The sequence below is a fragment of the Cercospora beticola genome, chromosome 9 (assembly GCF_033473495.1).
Source record: "Cercospora beticola chromosome 9, complete sequence".
In the NCBI taxonomy this organism is placed as follows: domain Eukaryota; kingdom Fungi; phylum Ascomycota; class Dothideomycetes; order Mycosphaerellales; family Mycosphaerellaceae; genus Cercospora; species Cercospora beticola.
The window spans coordinates 1,288,983-1,315,932 of NC_088943.1; the positions used below are offsets into that span (position 1 = coordinate 1,288,983).

The window sequence follows — 26,950 nt, forward strand, 5'->3', positions numbered from 1 at the left end:
CGACAACAGAGCGTTGAGAATTGGCCAAAAGTGAGGTGAAATGCTCATCAGGCCTTTATCAACGCGCGTGGTGGATCGCGGCGGTCGTGTTGCTCTTCGTGACGCTGTAATGGGTTCAGCCAGACGTTTTGTGACTATCTGAAGTCATGCATGTTATGAGCGAAAAGTATCCTCAGCGCTGCTCGTGTAACGCCGAGGTCAATTGTCATGCAGCTCAAATTTCTTCTCCTCTCCCATTGTAGCCCGGCCTCATTGACGAGCTCAACACGGGTTATTAGATTGCGAGAGGGACCAGTGGCGCGAAGCACGCGCATGCATCTTGCATGTGACTACCTACCGTGATGTGCCACACACGTTGCCAGGGAACAAGAAACTTGTTAACCCGCGACCTATTCGAGCTTGCGGACAAAACAGGTCTTCAGCTGGGCAATAGGCGTTCACCAAAAACATCGTTCGTGTCTTCGTGTCTTCGTGAGTACGCAAAGCAGGTACAGTCCTACTTTCGATAGGATGAGGTCGATATAAGCTTCATGGCGTTCTCCCGAGAAGTCTATCAGTAATGTGCTTTGGCATGCAGCTGAGACAAGGAGTCAGTCAAGGATGTTCCTGAGACAAAGGGGGACGAGAATAGCGACAGCCTTAAACTTACTACGCCGGGTCCACCTCCAACAGCCCAGGATGCCCGAGCAGACTGAGACCGGCCGTGCCAAAACAGGTGTGAAATACGTCGACCATGTCGCCAGGTCTGTCTGCAAAACCACCCTGATCTGGGTCCTGGCATTGCAAAATGAAGTGTGTAAGCTTGGATTTATCGATCCAGTGCAGACGGTCGATCATGGCCAGACTCGTGAGCACCCACCAACTGTAGCAGACGTCTACGAGTTTCTCTGGCCTACCGTTGAGGCCGCCGCTGGGCAGTTGGCGTTCTGAAAGCCATGCGCCTAGGCGATCTTTACCTTCTTCGCCAAGGTAAGAATCGACCTCGCCGGCAATCTTGAGAGCGCCTATGCACGTGAAAACCTGCCCGGAATGTGATTCTGCGCCAGGAGCAACGCCAAAGCCACCATCAAAGTTTTGGCATGCTTTGACATATTGTATGGCGGCCTCAAGGTTGATCAGAGGTGGCTCTTCAGGTCGCTGATGAGGCAGCATTTGGAGCAACGAAAGTGCGTTGAGCGCCGCATACAGGAACCGAGAGTCAGTCTCACCCCATTTGTCTCCAGCGAATGTACCATTCGGCTGTTGCAGTCCTGCCATGTACTGTGCGACCTTCATCTTGCCGTTGGGCACCCGCTGCTCCAGCTCGTCAAAGCCATCGATCATGGCGAGTATTTGCACAGCAGACACCGTATAGAGCATGTGCGGGTCGTGTCCTGGTGCTGCGCCGAACCCTCCATTTTCGTGCAAGCAGCTGAATAGGTACGCCAACAAGCCGTCTCGAGGCAGAGCGTCCGGGTGTCCAAGCAGATGAAGTGACACAAGGCCCCAGTAGATGCCGCTGATGCGCAAATGTTCGGTGAGGTGGTATTCGAGCTCGTCTCTGCGCTACTGTTTCGTCAGTGTCAGCCGGCGCAAGACAAGCATCTCGGGCAGAGCCTACCGTATCCAGGCTCTGCACATATGCTACATGCTTGTCGACGACGAGCTGGAGCTCGCCAGGCAGCTGCGCTGCTCCGACGCCGCCGCCTCGACCTGGTCCCGCTGCGAGCGACATATGTGCCGGGGAGCCGTAAATCAGAGGTGTCGAAAGAGCAGAGAGAAGAGAGCACGCGTGGTGAGATGAAATTAAGCGGGTCCGTCCCTCATCAGACGAGCGCCGAACATAGCATCATCACGAGCGGAAGAACAGGCACCCGAGACTACAACCAAGTTAAGCGTGGAGAGCACCTCGTCCCACGGGTTAGTTGGTCGTCACCCCAGCAGCTTGTCGCGGAGGACGACCACACACTCGGAACGCCGTTCGCGCGCGCGCTGGTTGCTCGAGCGTGTCTCGCGCGTGAGCGCCACTAGGCCAGCGGACGACGCTGCGTGCGCAACGTGCGGTCAGCACGAGCAGCAGCAGGAGGGGGGTGTCGTTCATTGCGGTATTATTTATGGGCGCCCAAGCTTTTCTCGGTAATGTCAGTGCTAGGCGCCGTCAGGCACAGTGCGTGTGAAGTGGAGATGCAGGCCGGCTGGCAGACAGGGGTGGCGTACGCACACGCTCCCTCGTCCCGCCGCGAAGCCAATCTGCGAGCAGCGCAGCACCAACGCCGTGCTCTGCTCTGCTCTGCCCTGCCAGCGAGAGCGAGTCTGTGGGCAGCAACAGCAGCGCCGCTCCGCACCACCACCCAGCGGACCCGTCCGAGCAGTCGCTGTGCTGTGCTTCTGCCCGCTGCCTGAGCGTGAGCGTGCAAGCGCGAGCGCTACTCGACTCAGAACGACGCTACCGACATCACGACGTCTCCCCCCAACGACCCAGACCGCACCACCCCGTCACCGTCCCCCTCTGCTGCTCTGCGCACGCCCGCCCGTCCGCTCGCGAGACGCCGCCGCCGCCGCTGAGCCCACGTCACTCGTCCGGGCCCGACGCCAGCGCTGTGCCGTGCGCGGTTGTCTGCACAACGGCGCCCCGTTTCCTGTCCCCGCCCTCCACGAGATAGCATTGGCTGTGCCCCGTTGCGACCACCGACGGCGCTCCCATTCGACACGACGCTGCCGGCGACACCGCGAGCTCTTGTTCACCGTCTGCGCGCACGCCGTGTTGCACCACATCCCTCGCACGACAGCTCCGGCCCAGCACCAGCACTGCGACGCGGCGCATACCCGCAGGACAGCGGCCTTTGTTCTGCGACAGCCGTCAGTCATTGTCTCGCGCGTAGCTGCAATCTCCCGCCTATTGGGGCTTTTTGTGGTCTCGCAATAGCAACGGCGGAAGTGCCACCGCATGTAGCCTGCTTCATCTCCTGCACCTCTGGTACAGCCGTTTCTGCACACCTGCCCGTCCGGGCCCGCAGCCTATTGCCGTCATCGGCAAGCAAGCCAGGCTGAGACGCGAATAAATGATAGACATGCCGCGGCACCCCAAGCCACAAGAGCTCAAGCTCAGCGAGAAAGGAGTACGAGAGAACGGTGTGCAGCCTGGGCCGAACAGCAGTCCTATGAACCTTCAGGGCGTGGATTTGGGTTCCTTTGGAGGCGGTTTCGAGCACGACGTAGCCGCAGGACTGACACCTCTACCCAAGGAACAGGGCAAATATCCACAATCGCCGCCAGGATCTCCACGGGCGCACAACAGGGATTCGTCAAAGAATCTCTTGAGCAGCTTCCGGAACAAGCTGTCCAACGAACAGGAGGAGAGAAAGAACTCGCGGCAGGGAAGAAACGAGAAAGAGGAGTACCGACCAGGAACGAGTTCAGTCTCCAAGATATACCATTTGAGGAACAACCCAGGGAGCACACCGGAATTGAGTCTGGTAGGAAGTCAGGAGGCAATCTCAAAGCAATCATCGGAAAGTGAGTTCTCGCCCTTTGCGCACGTGCAAGTGAAGTCATTGTGAGCTCGTGCGAGTCACGATTCGCTGATGCCTAGCCGACACTGGTGGCTCAATGGCATCTGAATGCCACGAGCCATGTGAATTGCATATGAATGGAACAATCAATGCCAGATTGAATGCGCAATACTGAAAAGAGGAACACGCGCTGACCACAGAAGTGACAGGTGAAAAGCCAGCCCTACCGGCCAGACCGCAACCTACGCCAAAGCATAGCCAGGATAGCACCGCTTCGCGACAGAGGTCGGAGAGTAAGAAAGAGAACAAAGGCCTTCTTGGACGCATGGGCAGAAGAGCATCGGTTCGAAGGGGTTCTAACGCGACAGGATCGAGACCTGCGACATTGAACGGCGACGGGAACCAGTCCGGAGACGGGAACAAGCATGATAAAGATTCGTTCGATCATCAGTCACAACACATGGCTCCTTCAGACAACGACTGGCCAGGATCGGACGCGAGACTGAAGGGCAAACACAAGGAGGACAAACGAGGAAAATCCGAAGAGCGCTCAATGGCGATCGCTAGTCAGGAGAATCTCTCGTCCTCGTTTCCAAAGGCGAAAGACAAGAAGGAGGGTGGCGGTTTCATGAGCGGGCTCAAGAAAGCGACAGGAGGCTTTCTGGGCCGCACCAAGAGCGACTTTAAGTCCCACATACCCGACAGTGAATATGTCATCAAGGTGATCAACCTTCCACTTATCGAACAGACACGGGCCACTCGCATTAGCAAAGATCTGGCTTCCTGTCGCGACAAGACGGAGTATTGGATGCCGGCGTTGCCTTGGAGGTGCATTGAGTGAGTAATGGGTCTGCCGAGCTATCTGTCATTATTGCTAACATGTACAGCTACCTCAACACGAATTGCGAGAACGAGGGTCTGTATCGTGTCCCTGGCAGTGGACCGCAGGTCAAGCACTGGCAACGACGATTCGATCAGGAACTGGATATCGACCTGCTCGACGCAGATATCAAAGACACGAACGAGATTGCGAGCATGCTCAAGGCCTGGTTCCGCGAGCTGCCTACTGAAGTCATGCCAGCCTCGCTGCAAAAGTCCTTGGGTGCGGAACTGGAGAAACAGAATCCAAACTACAGGAACCAAGGCCAAGAGGCACCCCAACTGCTACGCGATGCCCTCTCGGAGCTCCCACCATTCAACTATTATCTCTTGTTCGCCATAACCTGCCACCTGTCTTTGCTGCTTACCAACAAGGACCGCAACAAGATGGATCTCAACAACTTGGCGGTCTGCGTCGGGCCGTGCTTGAACCTGGAGCGATGGCTCTTCAACTATTTGGTCGGTGATTGGCGGCATTGCTGGCAAGGTTGCTTCACCGAGAAAGAGTATCTCAACATCGAGCGACTCGTCGAAGACGGCCACGATCCAGATAAGATTACTTTCAAGAAGAAGCCTATGGGTGACGAGCATTCGCTGTCCAACAGCTTATGGGCGTCGACGATTGGCGACGACGCGCCATCGGAAAACATGTCTACCGATGACCGCGCTATTAGCAGTGGCAGCAGCAACCAACAAGGCAGCAACTACGACCGCCGAGGCTCGCACGTGGACCTGCACAATCGTGGGAACAATAATGCAAATCCAATGACCTATGTACCCGCGGGAGCCAATGCCTATGGAGGCAACCATGGCTTGGGCATTGAGCAGGAGATCCAACGACCCTCCACAGCTCAAGGAGGGCCACCTCCAATGAACACGACCGGCATGCAGCAGCAGCCCCAACAACATCAGAAGACCAGGTCCAACAGCTCTACACCCCGTGTGGGCCATCAGCGGAGCCGTAGCGACCTGCCTCCTGCAACGCCGGTAAAGACGAACGCTGATTACGGTTTCCCAGTTCGCTCATCATCACGACCGCCTTCAAGATCATCCATGCGTCGAGGATGAATGACTTAGCCCTTGGCCAGACAAGATTGGCTTGACACGAGGTCAGCGAAAGGACACCGATTCAGCAAACACTAGCTCGGGTTGCTCCCACCATCGTCGCTTCGGAATGTGCTACTGCTATGCCACGACGCGTTCTGACATCTGCGAACTACGAACCCACTCCTCCGTCCCATCAGCTGTTTACGGATACCCCACTTGTTGCGCTTTGCCGCGAAGGAGCGACGGAGTTCACATTATCTCACTCGGACAACTTGCGTCAGCAAGCTGTCTCTTTTCGATACCATACTGGAGCATAGGCGCTGGGCGCGATTAATGGCTACATGACCGATCTTGATTAGTCTTCTGAGCGAGCTGTGAGTCCAGGCTCAAAAGCTTCTTACTCCAAAGGTCTCTTCGCTTGAAAAGTCCCGATTTTTCGAGGCGGAGCCTGCTGCTTGCATGTTTTAACTACGGGACGTGGGGCAATGAGGCCAGTGTACGATTATAGCTAGCTAGCGAGACGCTATGAAATGTTGTGATGCGCAGCTCCTCTCCGAGCATTCCTTTCTCTACCGATTCGTCATAATCTGTTCGAAACGAGCTGAAAGCAACTACCGATTCTCACAGGATCCTGCCACTGCCAGACCTGGTCAGTACGAGAGCACATGCGCCACATTCACTCGTTTGATCAGCTGCAGGCACCGTTTGCCCATTCCACAGGACCGTTAGGAGAGCAGCAAATGTGAGGGCAAAGTCACAGCTGCCTGGCAAGAATCGGCCAATGAGGATCAAGTATGTTGCTCGATCACATTCATATGAGCTCAGCTCTGCAGGAGCTGCACTGTGAAGTTCACCTGGGATCGATGCGGCCCCTCTTCTTTGCCAGAATGACTTTCTCTTCGACAATAGAACATTGCCTACCCACCAACAATCACTCATCAATCAATAACGACAATCAAGCCCTGTTGCAACAATTGGGTCACGAGGATTATCGTCTCCATGGAACGTCCTATCAGAGACAATATCACGCGGCATGATTCCCTTACCGACGTCCATGAGGAAGATTTGTTCGAAGATGCGAGGTCTAGTTGCAGTGAGGTGGTAGACCAGTTGGAGGCAGTCGAAGACAAGGTGAATTTGTTTGTTTCCGAGCGAACATTTCTTCTCCGGCTGACATTTCTGATCAGACCCTTTCGGCATCTACTCGTGTATTCCAGACTGCAGAGCTACTGGAGCGCATATTGCTGCATGTCGTGACCAAGAGTGACCGTACCAGTGCACGGACACTCTTGCGAGCTAGCGCAGTGAACAAGGCCTGGCGTGAGGCCATTGCCAAGTCTCTAGAGCTCCAGAGACGAATGTGGTTATGCCCTCGCCCGCAGTCGTTCTCAGGCCATGACGACTATGACTACAGCATCAAAACAGTTGTCTACTTCAATCCTATTCTCTGGGCGACGCAGCCCAAACACTGCACAATCGACGTCACGAATGCTCAGCTCAGCACGGGAAGCCGAGGGCCGGGAAGTTGGCGCCAAATGCTGGTCGCTACAGCAAGCCGAGCCAAGTTTCATGTATTAGTTGAAGTGGGAGACCTTCCGGTTGCGGTCGTAGAGTGCAACGCCGACATCACAATGGGAATGCTGCTGGACAGGGCGAGGAAGAATGCGGCCACGAGTTCAGATCTGGAAAGGCCCGTGAAGAAGTACGTCTGCAAGGAGTACATCTGCATCCAAGGTAATTTGCCAGAGTGGGAGACGTGCGAGAAGTGTCTAGGCCTCGAAGTATGAACGTTTCGCAGATCGCACTGAGGGAGAAGGGCGGGGATGATGACATCGATCTGATACTACGGCTTCGACATTAGCGGGTCACAATGGCCACGATGGAGGCGCGATGGAACTGCGATTAGAGTCATCGCCCAAACCAGCGAGAGCCATCTCTTTGGCAAGACCTTCGAATTCGAGGTCTCAACTCTCCAAGCATGGAGGGACAAAGGTACCGGATGCCATCGAACACGAGACCATGGTTGGAAAGAGCTCGAGCACGTTCGGCTGTACTGTGCGCCCCGATAGCCGCTTGCATACGTATACCGCGTTGCCAAAGGGAAGGGTTCTGAGAAATTGAAGACGTCGATGTCATATTGCTGCGCAGATTGGGCCAAAATCTCCTTGTTAAACCTCACGCCAACAACGAATGATCGCAGCAGTCAGCATCTCACAAATCAACGACGCAGCCTTCAATATTACCAAAATTCCATTGCATGCACTACAAATTATACATGTATATCTACGCCTTCACCGGAAACTTCTTCCCCAACCACTCCTTAATAATCTCCGCAATCTCCTCAGGCTTCTCATACAAAACCCAATGTCCAGCATCCACAACCTTCTCCTCCAAATCCCCCACCAACCCCTTCTCCTTCGCATCCCCCATCAAATCCACCCTACACACCCAATCCCCCGTCTGCCCAATATACAACAACGGAACCTCAATCTTCGTCCCATCCTTCTTCTCCACCAACTCCCTCTCATCCTCAATCATCGTATTATTCTTCAAAGAATGGTAATACTGCACCGGCCCCTCAAATCCATCCCGACACAAACGCTCCTTGAATCGTTGAAACAGTACAGGATCTTTCGCATAAGGTTTCAATTCTACTCTCTTCCCTCCAGCCCATTTCCCTTTTCCATCCACATAATCATCCATAGCATGCGGAACGCAAAACATTTCTCGCATCCAAATATCTCGTCCTTCTTCACCTAGCTTGTCAGAAATATAAAGTCCATTATTCACATCCCAAAACCGCTCAACATTATCCCTCATCAAATTCGCCGCATCAGCTCTGGTGAAAAAATTCCAATATTCCCATTGAGGATAACCAAACCTTTTTTCTGTTTCCACATTCGCAGTTTTGAGATCAAATTTCTCCGAACTAGGAATCTGATACGCTAAACTCAAAAGACTTAAACCTACACAACGATCTTTATGATAGAGATAAAACCGTTGAGAGGTTGCGGAACCCCAATCGTGGCCGATAGGGATGACGTTGTTGGGGACTTTTTCGTGGTCCAGGATTTGCGTGATGCTGTTGGCTTGGGCGCGGTAGTTGTAGTATTGGGCGTCAGAGGGTTTGGAGGAGCCGCCGAAACCTAGGAGATCGAGGACGATGAAGGGGTAGGGGAGGGAGAGGAAGGTCGGGATTGCGCCTGCCCACATGTAGGCGTCGTCCGGGTAGCCGTGGAGGAACATGAGAGTTGGGACATTTTTGTCTAGTTTTGAGTTGAAGTTTGGGGAGAGGTAGTAGCTGTAGGTGAGGTTGTTGGGGGTTGTGATTATGGATTTGTGTTGGAGCTTGTCCATGTTTGCGATCTGTTGTGCGGCCATGATTGAATCTTGCTTGAAATCGTTAGGGACATTGGTGTTCTTCGAGGATGCAAAAAGAATGTGATTTGGGGTTCTGATTATACATATTTGCGTTTCTCAAGCAGTGACGTCTATTGCCATACGCTACCCCTCCTCCACCAGTGGTAGTCTAGAACCCAATCTGAATAGGTTCTTCAGTAGCTCTGTGCCGAGAGATCGTCCAGGCAAGTCTGCCGTGCCACGCAGTGGCCAAAGAGGAAAGCATAGGCACTGTTGTGGCTTGATGGGAAGGAAGGGCTTCAAGCTCTCTGCTGCGAAGCACTGAGGCACAATAGTGTGAGCGTTGTCTCCCGCAGTAGGGAACTGACGCGCAGATACCGCCTGTACACGTCTGTCTATAGCTCAACTGTACGGCCATCCTCTTGCGATTTATATTACATCTCATCATCAACAGTACGTCGGTCCACTGGGACTGCAAAAGCTCGGGACTGCATAAACCCTTGGCATGCCAGGAAAAGCAGCCCAACAAATCATTCAATCTTCTTGGATTCTTCACGTCTCTTCTGGAGCGCCGGCCTTCATACTCTCGTCAGGATAGATGCTTTCACCATTAGCAGGGGTGTCAAACAATTGCTGATCGCCTTTGCCGCCCATTTCCATGAATTCTCTTGGGTCACGGGCTGCATCCGGAGCAGGTTCCACCGTGCGCTCGAAATGACCATTAATCTTCTTCGACTTCGGCTGGCTCGCAGGTCGCTGAGTGTGAAAGCGTGATTGCGAATTCTTCTCCCAGACTTTGATCGGCGGCGCATCCGGCTGAGCTTCAATAACGCGTGACACCTTGACATCGTTGATGGCCGCGAGCAAAGTGCGCTCTCGCTGTGGTTTGCGCTGTGAGAAATCGAGGTTACCGATCGCACCTGTCAAGCCATCGGTACTATCGGTGGGGTTGATGGTGCGAGCCGTAATCCAGGGGTGTTCCAGGCATTCGTCGATTGTGATACGATCTTCGACTTTTGTTGTGAGCATGCGGTCAATGAGGTCGAGTGCTGGATCGCCGACTGAGTCCCAATACGGCGAAGGATAGTCGAAGCGACCCATCTTGATCTGCTGGCTCAGCGTGTATGGGTTCTCTGGCGAATAGAGCTCATCTGAAAATGGAGGAAAGCCGCACAGGCAGATATACAGTACCACGCCTAAACTCCAGACATCGACAGCTCGGGTATAGCGACGGCGATTGGTCTGTTCAAGAATCTCGGGTGCGACGTATGACGGCGTGCCACAGAGTGTAGTAGTGAAAGACTCTTCGCCGATGATCTTCGCCAGACCAAAATCAGCAATCTTGACGTTCAGCTGTTTGTCGACAATCAGAATATTCTCGGGCTTGATGTCCCGATGCACAATGTTTCGCTCGTGCTATTCGCAGTTAGTTTGACACTGACAGCGTATGACTTCTGACAACACTTACCAGATACTTGATCCCCTGGAATAGTTGGATGAAGAGCTTACGCGTCTCCACTTCTGAGAGCTTCTGCTTCATGACTATCCAGTTGAACAGTTCTCCCTCCGGCGCCAACTCCAAGACCAGGTACACACCATCGGCCTCGTCGAACGTCTCCTTAAGACAGAGCACATTCGGATGACTGACTCCCATGAGGACCGCAATCTCCTGTTGTAGTCCTTCCACTTTACTCTTTTCACCAGGTCCACTCCGCTTTTCGAACTTCTTTACAGCATAGCGCATACCAGTGCTCTTCTCACAGCAGAGGTACACGGTCGCGAAATGTCCTTTGCCAAGCTGACCTTGAATGGTATATTGTTGGCGGAAACCGCTGCCACTCTCTTTGGTCCGAGGGTACCTGAAGATGAATCGTGCATCGCTCACGATCGAGATCTCGTCTCCGTCTTGGAGCTCGCGTCTCTTGTTGCGTCCAATGAGCTGATCATTGACATATGTGCCATTTCCGCTCAGATCCTCGAGCACCGCAGTGGTGGCGCCAGATTTGTTCTCGGCGAAGATCAAACAATGCCTGTTGCTCACTACTGCGCTTTTCACGATCTTGTCACATTCTGGATGTCGTCCGATCAGATATCCGCCAGCAGGCACACCGTTTGCGTCCTTATCAGCTTCGTACGCTTCCTCTTGCTTTTTCCATTCTCCCTTCTTGACTTTCTGCCGCCCATTGGGCTTGCCTGTGCTGTGGAGCGGCACTGGGCATGCAGCGCGTTTACGCAACGTCAGGGCAGCTGTGTGGCCCTCTGCCGGCACAAGATAGCCCCATACTCCCTCGCCCTCCTCGTCCTCAACTTCGTACGTTACTGGCGCCGGTGTCAAGAACTGAGAGTAGGGCTGGGTGTCGCCGTACGGTGAAGAGAGGCCGGCAAAACGCTGTGATGGAGGTGGACTGCTGGCTGGCGGCGTTCGCTGTTCGCGCTCCTTCTTGGACGGCGGAGGTGATGCTGTCTCGTTCGCCGTCGAGGCAGTGTCTTGGTTCGTGATGGGTGATGGGAATGGGCCTTGCTTCACGTCCTCGGGACCAGACAGCCGATTCGATCTTCGCGGCTTCTTGGGCTCATCGTGAACTTCGCCAGTGGATTGCTGGGGTTAGGTCAGCATCTGCGAATGAGCTACGCGCAACGATACTCACTCTTCCGCGCTTGAGCGAGCTGTTGTCCTGAGGCGACATTATCGCTTCCGATCAGCGCCGGATAATCGCTGGGAAGTGACGGTGAAGTTGGCGATGATGGACTGCTTTCAGTTTCCCGAGAATCTTGCCAAGCGGATCTGAACGGGAAGAGAAATTAGCGAAAGTGCATCATGCTGAGTCTACGATGCTCGTGTGTGTGCGACGTCGACCTCGACGACCAGCGCGGCGTGGATGGCGTTGGGAGCTTTGCTGATGCAGCAACCCGCGATCGGCACCAAAAGCGTGTTTCCGCCCGGATCAAGGCAGCGCGCTGCTTGGAAGCTGCATTGGCAGCAGCCTGGCCCATGATGACTACACCGACCTCCACCCTATAACACAGTACGTCCAAACGTTTCGTCCGCGCGTGCCACGGTCACCCACGATTACAAGGCTGAAGCGTCTGCAGTCTCAATATAGGCCTGTGTCCGCCTTGTGCTAAGCAGCAGCGGGTAGTGTAACAACTCTCTCCTTCTCGCAAAACGTTCTTGCTGCATTTTGCGCTGCGCCATCGACGATGCCTTTCTCCCATCACTCACATTCGGGCCAGTTCTGCGGCCATGCTGCCAATACTTTGGAGGAGGTTGTGCAGACTGCCATTCGTCTCAAAATGTCAACCTTCTGCATGACCGAGCATATTGCTCGGCAGGAGGTTGACTTTTACCCCGAAGAGTCAGAAGTCCATACCATGGCCACCCTCGAGAAGCTTTTCGACGACTACTATCACGAAGCACGGCGTTTGCAGAAAGCGTACGCTGATCAGATCCAATTGCTCGTGGGCTTCGAAGGAGAGTGGATTCGTGATTATTCCTTGGAACTTATCCAGGATCTGCTGAAGAAGTATCCTGTGGATCTGTTTGTGGGGAGTGTTCACCATGCTCACACGATCCCGATTGACTTCGATACCCCAATGTATCATCAAGCACGTGAAGCTGCAGGCGGCAGTGACGAACGCATCTACGAGGACTATTTTGACTCTCAGTACGATATGCTGAAGGCTTTGCAGCCTCCTCTCATTGGACACTTTGACCTCATCAGGCTGAAAGGTGACGAGCCAGATCGAAGCTTCCGAACATGGCCAGGTGTTTGGAGCAAGATCGAGCGAAACCTGAAGTTCATCGCCAGCTACGGCGGCGTGCTTGAGATTAATACCAGTGCGATCAGGAAGGGCATGGCCGAAGCATATCCGCAAAGTGAAATCTGCAAGGTAAGCAAGTTGCGCCACTCCTCAATGCTTCTCACTGACGTCGACCAGGAATTCAAGGATATGGGTGGCCGCTTCACATATTCGGATGATAGTCATGGCGTCGAGCAGGTTGGCTTAAACTACGCCAAAGCACTGGAAAACAACATCGTGCGAGCCGGCATAACGGAGTTATACTGTCTGGCACCCACGACTGACAAGACGAAAGTGCATGATGAGCGCTTTCCCACTGTTTGTTGGGAACCTATTCCTATCGAAACGATCAAGGCCCACGCGTTCTTCCAATGATACACGGCTTCTGTTTCGATAGATTGACATAGACCATAGATAAGATCACGTTCCTCTTCGAGATGGCTTGTGAGGAGCTCCGACAGATTCTTGTCAGCAGAAAAGCGATTCCCCACAGGTCGCCTTCACTTGTTCTCTCCACAAAACCTGTCAAGTGAATTCCATCCCGAAGTGGTAATTGCAGCTTGCTTTCTACATTGAGTGCACCCAATCTGTACAATAGGTATATGTCGACTCTAGAGATAAGGAGCTTACCAGGGGCGTTTGAAGAGTGTTTCGTAGCTGTCGAGGCTGTGTACACTTTACTAGACTCGGGAACATGTTGGCGGTGGAAGAAGATGTGGAGATGTGTGGATGAATGATGGAGTTGGGTATCGGAGCTGTACCTGGTACCTTGCACTGTTGCACCCAGCTGCCACCAATCACCACTGACACGCATCGCCTAAACCGCGCTGCAGCATCAGCTTGAGAAGCTCATTGCTCACCAGCTCAGCAGCCAACAAACAATGGCGTCACAGCGGCGGCTGACGATTGCGCAAACCAACCCGCCAGACGCGGCCAGTCGGTTGACAAACCCTGGAAACTTCCAAGGGTCAAAGCTCCCAATGCGCGCGGCAGCGGCAACCCACGATTCCAGGGTCCTGCCTTGTGCCCAACGTCAGTTTTTAAAACTGTGTCCATTCACTAGCTCCGAGAGCTCTTGCCTTGCAGATGTTTTCATCTACTCTTCGCCGCAGCTTCACCACTAAAACAACAACCAAACCACAAATCTTCAAATCCTCTTTCTCCCACACAGCTTTCAGAATGGGTGTCACCAAGGAGATCATCAGCCCAGGCGATGGCGTCACCAAGGCAAAGGCTGGCGACAACATCAGCATGGAGTACACTGGCAAGCTCACAGATGGCACGCAGTATGTGCTCAATCTATCATACTACCAACCTTGAACTTTTGCTGACATGAAGACGCACAGATTCGACTCCTCCGTCGGCCGCGGCGACTTCGATGTCAGAATCGGCACTGGCCAGGTCATCAAGGGCTGGGACGAGGGCATCCTCGAGACTGATGGAGGCATGACTCTCGGCGAGAAGGCTAAGCTCACCATCACTGGTGACTATGCCTATGGCTCTCGCGGTTTCCCGGGTCTTATCCCACCAAATGCTACTTTGGTCTTGTATGTTCACCTACCTAAACTTCAGAAACTTGAAGTGGACTGAAACTGACTTTTGCGACAGTGACGTGCAGCTCAAGGCTATCAACGGCAAGAAGGCCTAGATGATGTTGAAGCATTCTGCATCTGCAGTTGGGTTCCGGCCAAATGAGTCCGAACTCACGACCTGATGATGTGCATCTCGGTGCTGGATGACCAATCTGGTCCACATCAAGCACACGATGAAATGCTTCAGGTTGCATGATAGATCATGGAAAACAACAAATGAAAATACAAATCAAAGGCTACCACGATCACACGCGAACATTCTCACTTTTCACAAATGCGCTGTGATCTAATTGCTAATGCTTGGAGGACAGACGTGGGCACTTCGTCCGCCTGTGTTTTGTGACACAGTCAAACACTACTGGCAGACGTCTTCACCTCTACTGAACCATCTCTGGCAAAGGTCCCCTTTTGATTTTGAGACCAACGACTCGTCTCTCTGCGCTCATACCCAACGCAGCAACCTTTCATGCCCCTTCACGGCACCATGTCTCGGCTTCGAAATTTGAGCATCTCCCCCTCAAAGCTCCCACGGCCTCTTCCCCCTGCCCGCCACTTCTTCCCGCGACACCTCGCCACCACCAGCCTTCAGCGCACCTTCAGCCCCACGATATCCCATATTCACACCCTGAGCCTCCATCGCAGGTAACTTACGAGTAGGCGTGGTCTTAGGCTCTACTAGCTTCGGCAATCTCTCAGCAGCATAGTCCCCGGAACCATCATGCACACCCTCCTTCCTGACCCATTTCTGCGAATGTCTGTTTCTCCAGTGATTGAAGTCGAGGTCGCGTTGGAGATTGCCCGCCGCGTGAGCATCTGCAAGAGCCTGCTGATACTTTTGATATTCGGTCGAGTAGTATGTGTTGCTGTTGTAGAGTCCTCGAGCCAAATGCAGTGCTCCGAAATTGGTGGGTAGGCTCGCGTAGCGCGTGCTGGCTGTACACGTTGGTGGAGGGAGGATGACGTTTCGGCTGACTGGAGGATACCGTGCGTGTGAAGGAGGTTGCAGGTGTGCATTTCTGGTTGCGAGGTTCATGAGAACGAGGGATTCAGGATTTTGAGGATATCCAAAGGGCCCGATTGGCGCTGGCTCTGGGTATGGCGGAGGAAAGAGATTGTTCTGACCTGCTGTGGTCGCTGGAGCTTCGTTCAGGTGTGAAAAGTCTCGCCAGCGTCCGATTGCCTCGATGTCGCGGTCCGAGACAGGCATCTGCGCAAGCTGCTGCTGACGTTGAATTCCATTGTGTATTTCGATTGGTGGATAGCTCGATGGATAGCTTGATGAACCTGGGTGGGAGTGGGCAGCAGATGGATATACATAGTCGGCAGGCCGGGTGTAGTACGGAGCACTGGGAGCTGCGGCGTGCATGCCAGGTTGAAGCCCAGGTCTCGTGGAGAGTACGAAGTTCGGAGATGCTAGGGGTACCGTGCCTATCGGATATGGCATTGGAGGCATATTGAAATTCGAGCCATTCGGTGTGGCGTGGTTTAGCAAATCAAACGTTCTGGCCCGTTGCTCTGCAGAGCGTCGCTTGTGTTGTGAGAGTGCGTCTTGCTGAGGAGTAACTCGACGAGGATGTAGAGGGCGCAACACAGGTCTTGTCCCAAGGTACTCGAGCTCATCAGAGTCCTTGTTGCGGTTTTTCGACGAGGTTCGGCTGCCCTTGATACCAGGCCCAGAACGCTTACGCTTCGGTGCTTTCCCCTGATTGAGAATCAACAGGCTCTCGGCGGCCGCCCTCTTCTCGGCCTCATGCTCTTTCTTGCTGTTCTTGGTGGTCTCTGATGGAGTATCTGAAGCCAGGGGCAGGCTTGGGGACTCTGTTGTTGTTCTTTGCTCTACCGATGGGCCCACAGACATGCGTTGCTTGTTCTCCTCGCCATTTTGGGCTGCTTCGTCAATCTTGGTTGCCATGCCGGCATCTTGGCCCAGACTTGCTTCGCCTTGATGCTCGATTTGACTGGCTGCGCCCGCTTCCACCTCCATAGAAGACTCGATACGTTCGTGCTTACCTCGAGTGTCTTTCGGCTCCGGCTTAGGCTTCATGTCCATATCGGTGCTAACATTTGACGTGGTCGCCGGCTGGCTACTGGGCGTGAGCGGGTTTGCCAAAGACTGACCTTGGCTTGCAGCCTGTTCGTTCGCCGGAGTGGTGGTGCGACAACCACTGAGAGGGTTCTGCATCTTGAAACCAATCGGCTGATCTTGTTGGAGTGTAAAACTTCGAGGCCCGTCCTCGATGTCTGAGAAGTGCGCAGGAGTGGGTGAATGATCGTCAAAAGCTTGACTGAATTTTCACATTCAATGCAGCTGTTTGTTGGAGGCGCTGAAATGGCTTCACTTTCCCGAAAAATGCAGCTTAGCGTCATGAGCTGCAGGAAAATGTTTGCTCTCAACGTCGACTGCATTCACCTGTATAGGCTTCAGCTGCTGTGGTCCCATTGTGACAGAGTGCCATCTTGCACTATTCACTGCCTTTTCCCATCCGTCACCTGAAGGTGAGCATCCAGGCTTGTGGTTTGCCATCGTTCAAGCACCCAAAAGCCATCTTGCGCATCTGAGTGTGACTCAACGCTCGTGAGTACTGTTGTTCATGTGGTAGAAGCGGTTTGAGTGTTGTGGCCGAATTGGCCGCTTCGTGCTGGACATAGGCAGCAACAGAAAGCGCTGCCGATTCTTTTCAGCGTAATTTGATGTATAAGGTCAAGAGCTGATGTATATAGTGAATGATGGGTTCCTTAGACGCCATAATGTTGGCGGCGAAACCCTAGCTGTGAGGATAATCGTGGCGTGGTACGGCGCTCTGGTTTCCATTGCGGCCCGGTAGCGTTTTGTGTGCAGTATGCGTCAGCCATTTTTATTCCTAGGCATTCGCCTCGCAGAGAGCGTTTGTTCGGTAACGACAATGCTTCTGATAGCTTCGAGTGCAACGTGAAGTGAGGCGCGGCACGTGTGCACGTGACGGAACTTCAACCTTGAACTTTTGTTGCCTCTTCTCTTCTGTTGTCACCCCGCATCAAAACCGTTTCCAATGATGTACTCATGGAGTACAATCATTTCCAATCAGCGATTCTGGATCTATCAGCGCGATGGTCAAAGTTGCAGGAAGGAGGAAATCTGCACAGTCATGCATGGCAAGACGTCCGTCTGGTCAAAAGCCAGGTCCAGGAGGGTCATTTCCTCCGAATCACGAGTTTGATTGCCAGTGGAAACAGGAAAACAGAAGATGCGGCCAGCGAAGACGTTGAGCAAACTGCAGCAGACTGTATACCGCCTGGCTCCGCCGAAGATGAAGACGAAGAAGCCCTTCCCAGGCCGCCTGCCGACCAGACCTCGCAATCTTCAACTAGACTTACTTACGACATTATCTACTCGCCTTCGTATCAGGTTCCGGTACTTTATCTGAGTCCTGAGCCGCTGAGGTCTTCGGAATGGCTTCTGGAATGCTTGTACGAGCCGACCGCCGGAGTTGTGGGCTTGAGAGGAACAGTGTCTCTTACGGATCATCCTGAGACGGATAGACCTGTGTTCTTCGTGCATCCTTGCCGGACACAGGAGGCTATGATGGACGTTCTGGGTGCTCGGGAGGATGTCGACGCAGTGGGATGGCTATTGATCTGGTTCGGTATCATCGGGAGTGCAGTCGGACTGTCTGTACCCACTGAGCTGGCTATCGCGATCCAAAGCTGAAATTTCAAAATCATGCGAAGCATGCAATCCGCTGGAGTCTAGCCAAGGTTCACATGCGATCGCCGGAAAGGCAGTGTCTCTGTAAGCAGAGCGTCCTTGCCATCACTTTACAATCTTCGAAAAGGCTGTCAAGATGCGGAGCCCATTGAGGCCACATGGCCCAGGGGATTCGAAATCCTTTTGAATTTGCGAGAAGCTTGCAACTTGTCAGAATGTTTCTTGTATAGAGTGGTTTGGGTATACCTACGATCCATCGACTCTGCTGAAAGACGGCCAGTCCTACACGACGCAGACCTTGCGCCCGCCTAAGCGACGCAATTGGTGCGGCTTCCATCAACCGTATGGTGTTGGTTCTCATGCTGGTAGTCCCGTTCGCGTCCTTCAAAGGCGATACGATTGTCTTCAGTGGTGGTGTTCCGAAGCCTTCTCCTCCCCTCAATCGCTATCACTCATCTCCATCTCGCCTCCGTCGCTGTCCTCCTCCATTGGCGCGTCTCCGCCCTCGTCGTCGCTCTCGTCTCGCTGCCTCTTTTGCCCAGCAGATACAGCTGGACTTGGCGCATTCTCTGCTCTGCCCTTTGTCGGCTCCAGTCCTGGTGGCTTTGGTAACCCGCCGTTCGGCTTTTGGGGGAGTCCAGGTGGCGGAGGAAGACCAGCAGGAGGTGCGCCGGGTGGAGCTGGCAGTGAAGATGCGCCTGTCGTGGGCCCGGCTTTCGCCGCGTTCGCAGCCTGCTGCTCTTCGTGGAAAGTGCCTGTGAGTTTGGCTAGAGTATGAGATCGGTTCTTCGAGTATGTGATTTTCTAGCGCATCAATTTAGCGATTGTCCACAGCTACCAAACATTCTCTGCTCACCATCTCTTTCCCAAAAAAGTCGTAGCCCTGGCAATGTCGCATTGCCTGTGTTGCGGTATTGGCGTCTCGGAACAGCACATGCGCCTGTCCACGCATCTTCGAGCCCTTCATTGCTGTAACATCGAGGACGGGGCCGTATGTGGTGAAGAGCATATACAAATTCCGCTTCAAATCGTGCTTTTGCAGCTTTTCGGGCAGATTCTGAATGTAGAGAGATTGGCTCGGTGCACTTCGCGTTGCAACATCGGTTGCGCCGGAGGCGGCGACAGTGGAGGCCATGTTGAGAAGCGATGCGGCGAGGACTGGCAAGTATCGCGGAGAAGGCGATCGAGTTGTTGCGCTTTGATGTCGGCCTCGAAAAGATGAAGCTTGTCGGCAGCCCCGTCGGCTCCGCACCGACCCCAGTCTCCAGCGTCGTCACTTCGTCCCAGGCAGCTTCAATCGACATCCGCCCTCCACTCCCATTGACCACACCGTCGACAGTAGAGACTCCACCCCTCCTGTCGTCGTCACAATGGCCTCCCCTCAAGTTCATCACCTTTTCCACGCACCGATCAGCGACCACTCCTTCTCGGCCGACCGCGGCACTCTCGCCGTAACCCGCGATTCCAATGTCGAGCTCTACGGTGCTTCGGGCAACAAATTCGCTCTTCAGGATGAACTTCGTGGGCACGACAAGACCGTCACTGGTGTCGATATTGCTCCACACTCCGGCAAGATCGTCACTTGCTCGCAAGACAGGAACGCATACGTCTGGGAACCTTCCCCGCAAGGCGGCTGGAAGCCGACTTTGGTGCTGCTCAGAATCAACCGAGCAGCGACTTGCGTGAGGTGGAGTCCCAATGAGACCAAGTTTGCTGTGGGAAGCGGCGCTAGAATCATTGCGGTCTGCTACTTTGAGGAGGAGAACGATTGGTGGGTCAGCAAGCATCTCAAGAAGCCATTGCGCTCGACTGTGACCTCTGTGGCATGGCATCCAAACTCTGTTCTTCTGGCTGCCGGATCTACAGATGGACATGCACGTGTTTTGTCGTCCTTCATCAAGGGCACAGACGAAAGGCCAGAGCCTAGTGTTTGGGGTGAAAGGCTGCCTTTCAACACAGTTTGCGGAGAGTACCTGAACTCCACCGCTGGTTGGGTCCACGGCGTGTCATTCTCGCCTTCAGGTAACGCACTGGCTTTCACCGCACATGACAGCAGTGTCACCGTTGTCTACCCGAGCGGACCAGAGCAACCGCCACAAGCTGTCATCTCGATCAGCACCCAGCTGCTCCCCTTCGCCGATCTGCTGTGGATCAATGAGGGCGAGATTGTATGTGCTGGATACGATTGCGAGGTTTACAAGTTCGCAGGATCCGCTTCTGGCTGGCAGCTCACAGGCTCTTTGGAGAAGAGTGGAGCCGGACCGGGTCAGGGGGTGGTGAGGGAGGAAAGTGCTTTGAACATGTTTAGGTCCATGGATCTCAAGGGTCGCGGTAGCAGTGTTGATGACACCAAGTTGCGAACTGTGCATCAAAACACGATCAACAAAGTTCGTGCTTACAATGGTGGGGGAAGTGGGCAGGTCAGCCAGATCAGCACTGCTGGTGTTGACGGCCGCGTGGTGGTTTGGAATCTGTAATGCGACAACGCCTCATGAAACTCATGCAACATCGACTTAGATGAATAGACGAATGCAAAGAAGCGTTCTCCAATACCCGCCGTCCGGCGTCCTCGATAGCCCCTCACTATTACCAGTTGGTGGTTCGCATTACTGTTGGCCAAAGGTGTGTGCCTCACAAGGCAGAAGAAGTTGGCTGCATTCTGCATTCGAACCCCGGACCCTCCGCCGGCAGCGCGCACGTCTCAAGTTGATGTGCGAGGCGCCTCGAGGACGCTCTCAAAGCTCCACCGATGCGTTATTCCACCCATTACTGGGTGTGATGGTAGCATCGTCTTGGTCGATGCACACCGAGACGAAGAAGTTGAGGGGCTACTACGCGGTGGACCACGGCATGCAGAATGGTCAAACCTCGAAGACGCTGCAAAAGTGAACAGCACTACTGCCCAAGCCTTGGCGACAAACAGTCTGCGGCGACAGCAACACTAGCGAAAAGAAAAAGCCAAAAAAAAAAAGAATGAATGTGTAGGTTTCCAAAGAATATTTCGAACCAGATCACGCGGCCTCGATTAAATCCGACTGAACCTCCGATGTCTGAACCTCGTCAGAGGAACTCTTTAGATTGTTGATGCAATCAGGTTGGAACTTGAATCGACCTCAGACATGTTCGGTATCAACGGTGGTGTGTTGAGTGTAAGACGCTCTCTCAACTGCAAGACGCTCTATTGAGCGAAAGACATTCAAGGCGAATGCTCTCAACCACTAAGCCATCACTGGTACGTGAAGTGAACAATTTGAAGACGAATTATATACGTCAATTTGCAAAGGCCGAGATTCGGAGCGAGGTGCCGTGGCGGGGATGGGCGCGCGCCGTTGAGGTTTGCTGCGGAGGTGAAGGCGGGCGGGAGATTGACCGGTGGGATGAGGGGCGGGCGGCACTGGTGAAGCGGAGTGCGGAATGACCATGCGCTGCCCCGAACAAGAGCATGGGGAATGGCGTATTGTTCAGAGTCGAGCATACACGTTCAGGGGAAGGACCTGCTCAACCACGATGTCACAAGGGTGTATTCGCGAGCATGACTGTGTTCACATGCTCTCTTCACTTGGGAAGTTGAACTCACCGAGTTCACATCTCGTTGGGCAAGCGATGGAAGGGAAGGCAATCTCGAATGTGAAGAGCCATGAGTGAGCTGGGGACCAGCGACTGAGGCTGACACAAGGAGGAGAAAAGTCCTGCGGCTATTGCAAGATCATCTTGGAGTTTTACCAAGTCTCTGGAACATCGAACACCCGGGGCACCATCACAAACCACAAATCTGCCTTGACTCTAGGCCAGAGCTTGGAGGATTTCACTTCATCCGCAAGCAGAAAGGTGATGTGACCTAGCCACAGCAGGCAAGAGCAGACGGCGACAAATGCATGTACAGGAGAATGCACAGCTGATGTTCGAATTGGTTGAGCAGGCTAGCCATCCCGACTACTGATACAAGGAATTCCGGCTTTTGCGCCTCCGCTCTGGTTCACGACTGCTTCTCGTTCTCCCGAATCCTAGCCTCGACTTCTCGCAGCGCCTCATATTCCGGCAAGTTCCACTTCTCCTCCGTCTTGACCATGAAAAATTGCAAGATAGTGCCAATCTTCAGCCACATGAATACCTCAGCAATGAGGTGGAAGATCTCGATACCCAACGGACTCGTCGGCAGCAACCAGGATACTATGGATCCTTCAGCACCCTTTTGTATTATATCCATGAACGGTCGAAACGTCAGGTCGTATGCCTTCAAGGCATTTGGAATCTTCTCGCGCACGTGCTCTTGGTCCGAGTCGTTCTCAGACGGAATCGATCGACAGTACTTGCTTATCTCGCCGGCGAGTACATATGCGCCAACCATGGCACATGTCGTTCCCATACCGGATCCTCCAGGAGCGTAGCCTGCATCTCCCAAAAGACCCACATGTCCTTGGGACCACGGATCCATCTTTACCATACCGAGTCGCTCGCAGTAAAAGTCGTCAGATTGCTGCATTGCCTTGAGCAGTTCTGGAGCTTTCCAGCCGGCATCAGCAAAGATTTCAGCAAAGGCAGCCTTCTCAGCATCGACATCTGCTCGTTTCACTCTCTGTAATCGTTCGTCGTCTCTGTTGAGGAGCAGGTAAAGTTGCTTGGTTGTCGGGCTGTGCCTTCGCACCAGTATGGAGCGCTTATCGGGAGCGATATAAAAGTCCGCATCGTACGTCCCGCCTGTTTCGATAGGGTCGTGGATCGTCAAATAAGCCGCTGCCTCATGAATTGAGTGCCAGACCGCAGCAGCACCTTCTTTCCCCAACATCATCTTCCGAGTCGAAGACCAAACACCGTCAGCACCAATCATCAAATCGAAATTCTCGGTCTTGCCATCCTTGAACACCACATCCACACCAACTCCCGTCTCTTCATAACTCAGAACAGAAGTCCCAAACACATACTTCGCCCCACTAGTCGCATCATGTATAAGCCGACAAAGATCCCCTCGCATAATCTCAAATTCAGACGTGAAAGTCTGAGATCCTTTTCCAGTCTTGTTGGCAGCCATATAAACTCTCTTGCAACCTTTGGCGTCGATGAATTGCATGCCTTCTTCGGGAGCGGCGTGTTCTCGGAAAGCTTCTTCGAGTCCCATACGACGTAGGACTTCGATGCCTTGATCTCGTACGTCGATTTGCAAGCCTGTTGTTCGTAGACTTGGGAAGTGTTCTACGACTGTGACATTGTGACCGAGTTTGGTTAACCAGAATGCGAGAGAGGTGCCAGCTACTCCGCCGCCGCTGATGAGGACTTTTAGAGATGTCATTGCGGTTAAGTTCGAGGATTGGATTATAAGGTATACAAAAGATGCGTTAACAGTAGCAAATAGTTCAATCTTGAATGTGATGAGGGGAAAGGTCCAAGAGTGTTAAGCTTCACAACCTGCTTACTTGCCAAAGGCTTGACATATACAAACCAAATTCCCGTCAGGAACAGGTTGTCTATGGCGTAAGAGCGTGCTGCTGCCTTAAGGTTGTCTCGGTCGTTGTCGGGCCCGAGAGATTCGGGCAACCCGAAGGTGCGAAGTCACAGAATCCTTTCACGTCCTACTCCTGCGATCCTGCACTCGTGACGGTGAGTCAACTCGATCTACATCGATCGAAACAAACGCCTCTCACGACTAGTCTTGACTTCAGTGACACTTTTCACGACTTGCGAAATGGTATGCCTAGAACGAGTCAATTTTTACTGTTTTGATTGACTCTTTCACGCACCAAGTTTAGCTGCTGCTAACGTTGGTTGATCTTTCGCAAAAACTTACAGTCAGTGGACTTCTGAGAAAAGTTACAGAGACTGTTGTCGTGAGAGACGTCGTGGGTGGCGAGACAAGATGACATTCAGCTCGTGGCAATGAAGGAAGCCGCTTCTCGCTTGCTGCGATGTGACGGCGTCGGAGAACAAATTATCATGGAAGGCGCAATCAAAATTTGTCAGCTGAAGTTCATGCCAATGCATTTCGATATCCGTGTACATAGATTTACATCTCCTTGCGAATCCAAGAATGACCAAATCCAGCAATTCCATTTCCATCTCCTCTTCAGTCTATCGTACTCGTACTCCGGCTTGCCGAAGGTGCAAGTGCCGCTGCCAGTCCAGCCAACCTCATTCCGCATGCTGTCGAAAAGTGACCAATCTGGTCCGGTAGCAAGCTCCATCAAGAGACCTAATCAGAGAGGAACGCGCGAAGGAACCGCTTAAAAGGTAGCAGGGGCAGCAGTGCTGGTGACGTTGGCGCAGTTCTGTGGCAGGATGATCTGCTGGCCAACAGGGATAGCAGTGGCGTTGACAGTTGGGTTGAGAGCCTTGATCTGACCAATGGTAGTCTTGTAGGTGGCGGCCAAGTCGACGAAGAGATCACCAGAGACGATGGTGTAGGTACCGACAGTGGCGCACTGGCTGTTGGGGCAGACTGGGACGTTGATGACCTGGCCGACGGAGATGGCGTCTGGGTTGGCGATCTGAGTGTTGGCACCAATGAGAGAGTCGAGGGTGATGTTGAAGTCCTTGGCGATTGCGGTGAGGGTGTCGCCGCTGACAATGGTGTAGGTGCTTGGAAGACCAGCAACGCAAGTCTCGGTGGCTGGAATGTCTGGGGTGGCGATGCAAGTGGTGTTGTCGATAGGAAGGGTGCAGCCTTGTGGGATGGTCAAGACCTGGCCAGGAGTGATGAGGTTGACATTGGCGACGTTGCTAGCAGAAGCAATGTCGCAGATACCGGCGCCGGTGGCGGTGGAGATGGTGGTCAGAGTGTCGCCAGCGACCACAGTGTAGGTGGTGGAGCTGGTGGCACCGCAAGGCAGAGTGCCGTTCGATCCTTGGCCTGATGTCTGATTAGTACCGTGGTGGGAAGAGCTGCCGTAGGTCGGCGCCTTTGGTTCATCGCAGTCTTCCTCACGTCGAATCACGGCTCCGTTAGCGACGGCGCTGACGAGCGCGGTGGCTGCGAAAATGTAGGACTTCATTTTGTCTGAGATGGATTTCGTGCGAAACGGTGGTGTTGTTGAGCTGTTGCTGCGTGGATGCGTTCAAATGAGTGTGGTTGTAGCGAGTGACTAGCAAAGGAGTGACTAGAGAGTGCTCAGCGGTTGGTTCTGTCGTTCTATGTTGAAGTGTGCGGCGTACCTGGTTTTATTCTTCTACCCAACGGCTCAAGCGCTCATCTGGCTCCTCTTCACGTTGAAATCGTGCCGATTCTACCTCGAGGTTAGCTCGTCCCAGAGTTGCGTAGCCTGGGTCTAGTGTGACTGCGTACCTTCCGGTCTCGGGTCAATGTCGCTATCGTTGCTTAGCTGCTTAGCTGTTGAGATGTTTTTGCTTTGCGACGCTGTCGTCAACGTTCACGATGGCGTAAGGTGGTGTTGATCCTGGCGGTAACGACTGAAGCTGTGGTAGACTGAACGTACTTTCTAGACACACACTTTGCCGGCGTTGCGTGACGAGTTTTGGTAAATTCAGAGGGAGAGAAAAGCAGACTGCGGACAAGGTATGTTGCTCCTCTCGGCACTCCATGGGTGACAGATCAAGGGATGCTGGCTGGAGACTGGGGTATGGGCGAGATCCTTGTAGTTCTGCGAACTTCAGCGTTTGGTCATCAGCACCATACTGCTTATTGTGCCCAGTCCATCGTTTCGCGACCTGTCGGTCCATGAGAGCCACTGTCCACATTGCGATCTCTCAAGAGCGGATTCCAGCGGCCGACCGCTCATTCATGCTCACGAGGCAATTCAGGAGATACCGATCCATGAGAGAGCCACGTGCGGCTCCTGCATACAATAGCTTGGCAGTATCCTAGGGGCGCAACACCAGGCTCATCCTAGCTCGCCAAAGATTAATCCTCGGACCTGGACGGACACACGTTTCTCTCCTGGCAAGCCATCTTCGAAGCTCGTGTAGAAATGCCGCCCCAGATATTTATGGCTCCTTTTAATGAGCTTCCTGGGGTCGCTCAAGAAAAGTAGGCTTGCCCTTACGAGTCGGCTAGGGCTCAGGCTACCAGGTACACTTTTGCGGTCTGCCCTATCTTGGAAATAGTCTCCAATCGATCGCACATGCCATTTGCTCCATTGAGGCTCTGCGGCGATGTATTACAAGCTTTGCCTCTCTTGAGGTGGACACCGAGGCAGTATACAAATCGGATACCAAGTTATAGTGGACTCAAGAGCTGTTGACTACATCCTCTGCTTGTCAGTATCCGAGAGCATGCGGTTGCAATAACCCGGACTACCATGATATGCGACGGTTCCAAGCAATGGAAGAACCATGTTCGTAAAGCAACGGCAATTTGCGTTGTGCGCGCAGGAGTTGAATCCGAACCGCGCACGATGCTCACTCCGAATCACATCAAGTCACAGAAACAAGTACAAGATCATACGTGCTGTGATGGTCCTGAATTGTCCGGGATCTTGATCTAGACGCCTTCAGGTGAGGTCTTTGAGCTCGTGTCACGGATCATCAGTACTGAGCATACTGTATTGCGCATCTCGGTGCGGCGTTCTCGGAATGCAATACGCCAGTCTGTCGCCAGCCCATCAACCAGGAAGAGGTCCTTCCAATGTCGTTGCCACAATTGGGCTCGAGCCGCCTTCCAGGTCACTTAGCGGGCATGAGCAATCATGTGAGAAGCGCCATGATGGGAGTGTGTAACCGCCGCCGCCGCGCCAACAACGGTGACGGACTGGCCACCTCAGCTGAAGTTGAGATTGTTGTCTGTCGTCGTCGTACGCGTCACGGATCGTATTCTGTCTCAGAGCGAGAATTACAGGTGTGTTGCTCCTGATGGGCATTGCCGCATATGAGAGTAGACCTCATCATCGCTCCAGTGCTGGATCTGCGCGGGCATGTTGGCGACGAAACCACGCGGTATCCGCGGAACGATCGCATGGCTGGTGGCGTTGAATGAAGACGACACGCACTGAGCGCTTCAGTCTCTCCCATCGTTGAACCCAGTACGCGGAATCGCTTCAGATGTGCACGGAAGCCTGCAATTCCAGACCTCATCCCATGCCTATTCGGTTGCCAGAAGTGCACAACAGAAGCTCGCCGAGTACTGGAACAGTTCTCGCCATTGTCACAAA

The 26,950-nt window shown here is 53.4% G+C and overlaps 13 protein-coding genes across 13 annotated transcripts; 6 read left to right on the forward strand and 7 right to left on the reverse strand.

Moving 5' to 3' along the window:
* Positions 1-528: 528 nt before the first annotated feature.
* RHO25_012741 (uncharacterized protein) lies at positions 529-1,714 on the reverse strand (the record flags this gene model as incomplete). Its single annotated transcript, XM_023604040.2, has 3 exons — positions 529-577; positions 650-1,545; positions 1,601-1,714. 3 exons carry the CDS (start codon positions 1,712-1,714, stop codon positions 529-531), a joined length of 1,059 nt encoding a protein of 352 aa, XP_023450337.1.
* Positions 1,715-3,050: 1,336 nt separating this feature from the next.
* On the forward strand, positions 3,051-5,438 carry RHO25_012742 (uncharacterized protein; the record flags this gene model as incomplete). The annotated part of the gene is made up of 3 exons (XM_023604041.2): positions 3,051-3,495; positions 3,701-4,328; positions 4,379-5,438. The coding sequence occupies 3 exons, from the start codon at positions 3,051-3,053 to the stop codon at positions 5,436-5,438; spliced, it is 2,133 nt and encodes a 710-aa protein (XP_023450340.2).
* Positions 5,439-6,416: 978 nt separating this feature from the next.
* On the forward strand, positions 6,417-7,204 carry RHO25_012743 (uncharacterized protein; the record flags this gene model as incomplete). Its single annotated transcript, XM_023604042.1, has 2 exons — positions 6,417-6,548; positions 6,605-7,204. 2 exons carry the CDS (start codon positions 6,417-6,419, stop codon positions 7,202-7,204), a joined length of 732 nt encoding a protein of 243 aa, XP_023450339.1.
* A 496-nt stretch (positions 7,205-7,700) lies between these two features.
* On the reverse strand, positions 7,701-8,798 carry RHO25_012744 (uncharacterized protein; the record flags this gene model as incomplete). Its single annotated transcript, XM_023604043.2, has 1 exon — positions 7,701-8,798. One exon carries the CDS (start codon positions 8,796-8,798, stop codon positions 7,701-7,703), a length of 1,098 nt encoding a protein of 365 aa, XP_023450336.1.
* Positions 8,799-9,329: 531 nt separating this feature from the next.
* RHO25_012745 (uncharacterized protein) lies at positions 9,330-11,464 on the reverse strand (the record flags this gene model as incomplete). Its single annotated transcript, XM_023604044.2, has 3 exons — positions 9,330-10,193; positions 10,246-11,376; positions 11,426-11,464. 3 exons carry the CDS (start codon positions 11,462-11,464, stop codon positions 9,330-9,332), a joined length of 2,034 nt encoding a protein of 677 aa, XP_023450556.1.
* Positions 11,465-11,978: 514 nt separating this feature from the next.
* On the forward strand, positions 11,979-12,953 carry RHO25_012746 (uncharacterized protein; the record flags this gene model as incomplete). Its single annotated transcript, XM_023604045.2, has 2 exons — positions 11,979-12,668; positions 12,717-12,953. 2 exons carry the CDS (start codon positions 11,979-11,981, stop codon positions 12,951-12,953), a joined length of 927 nt encoding a protein of 308 aa, XP_023449979.1.
* An 804-nt stretch (positions 12,954-13,757) lies between these two features.
* FKH1 (Fork head 1) lies at positions 13,758-14,226 on the forward strand (the record flags this gene model as incomplete). Its single annotated transcript, XM_023604046.2, has 3 exons — positions 13,758-13,864; positions 13,925-14,125; positions 14,187-14,226. 3 exons carry the CDS (start codon positions 13,758-13,760, stop codon positions 14,224-14,226), a joined length of 348 nt encoding a protein of 115 aa, XP_023449980.2.
* A 461-nt stretch (positions 14,227-14,687) lies between these two features.
* On the reverse strand, positions 14,688-16,352 carry RHO25_012748 (uncharacterized protein; the record flags this gene model as incomplete). Its single annotated transcript, XM_023604047.1, has 1 exon — positions 14,688-16,352. One exon carries the CDS (start codon positions 16,350-16,352, stop codon positions 14,688-14,690), a length of 1,665 nt encoding a protein of 554 aa, XP_023449977.1.
* An 858-nt stretch (positions 16,353-17,210) lies between these two features.
* Positions 17,211-17,858, forward strand: RHO25_012749 (uncharacterized protein; the record flags this gene model as incomplete). Its single annotated transcript, XM_023604048.2, has 1 exon — positions 17,211-17,858. The coding sequence occupies one exon, from the start codon at positions 17,211-17,213 to the stop codon at positions 17,856-17,858; it is 648 nt and encodes a 215-aa protein (XP_023449978.1).
* A 435-nt stretch (positions 17,859-18,293) lies between these two features.
* On the reverse strand, positions 18,294-18,990 carry RHO25_012750 (uncharacterized protein; the record flags this gene model as incomplete). Its single annotated transcript, XM_023604049.2, has 2 exons — positions 18,294-18,659; positions 18,712-18,990. 2 exons carry the CDS (start codon positions 18,988-18,990, stop codon positions 18,294-18,296), a joined length of 645 nt encoding a protein of 214 aa, XP_023449983.1.
* A 235-nt stretch (positions 18,991-19,225) lies between these two features.
* On the forward strand, positions 19,226-20,332 carry RHO25_012751 (uncharacterized protein; the record flags this gene model as incomplete). Its single annotated transcript, XM_023604050.2, has 1 exon — positions 19,226-20,332. The coding sequence occupies one exon, from the start codon at positions 19,226-19,228 to the stop codon at positions 20,330-20,332; it is 1,107 nt and encodes a 368-aa protein (XP_023449984.1).
* Positions 20,333-21,831: 1,499 nt separating this feature from the next.
* On the reverse strand, positions 21,832-23,142 carry RHO25_012752 (uncharacterized protein; the record flags this gene model as incomplete). The annotated part of the gene is made up of 1 exon (XM_023604051.1): positions 21,832-23,142. The coding sequence occupies one exon, from the start codon at positions 23,140-23,142 to the stop codon at positions 21,832-21,834; it is 1,311 nt and encodes a 436-aa protein (XP_023449981.1).
* Positions 23,143-24,070: 928 nt separating this feature from the next.
* RHO25_012753 (uncharacterized protein) lies at positions 24,071-24,838 on the reverse strand (the record flags this gene model as incomplete). The annotated part of the gene is made up of 1 exon (XM_023604052.2): positions 24,071-24,838. The coding sequence occupies one exon, from the start codon at positions 24,836-24,838 to the stop codon at positions 24,071-24,073; it is 768 nt and encodes a 255-aa protein (XP_023449982.1).
* Positions 24,839-26,950: the final 2,112 nt, after the last annotated feature.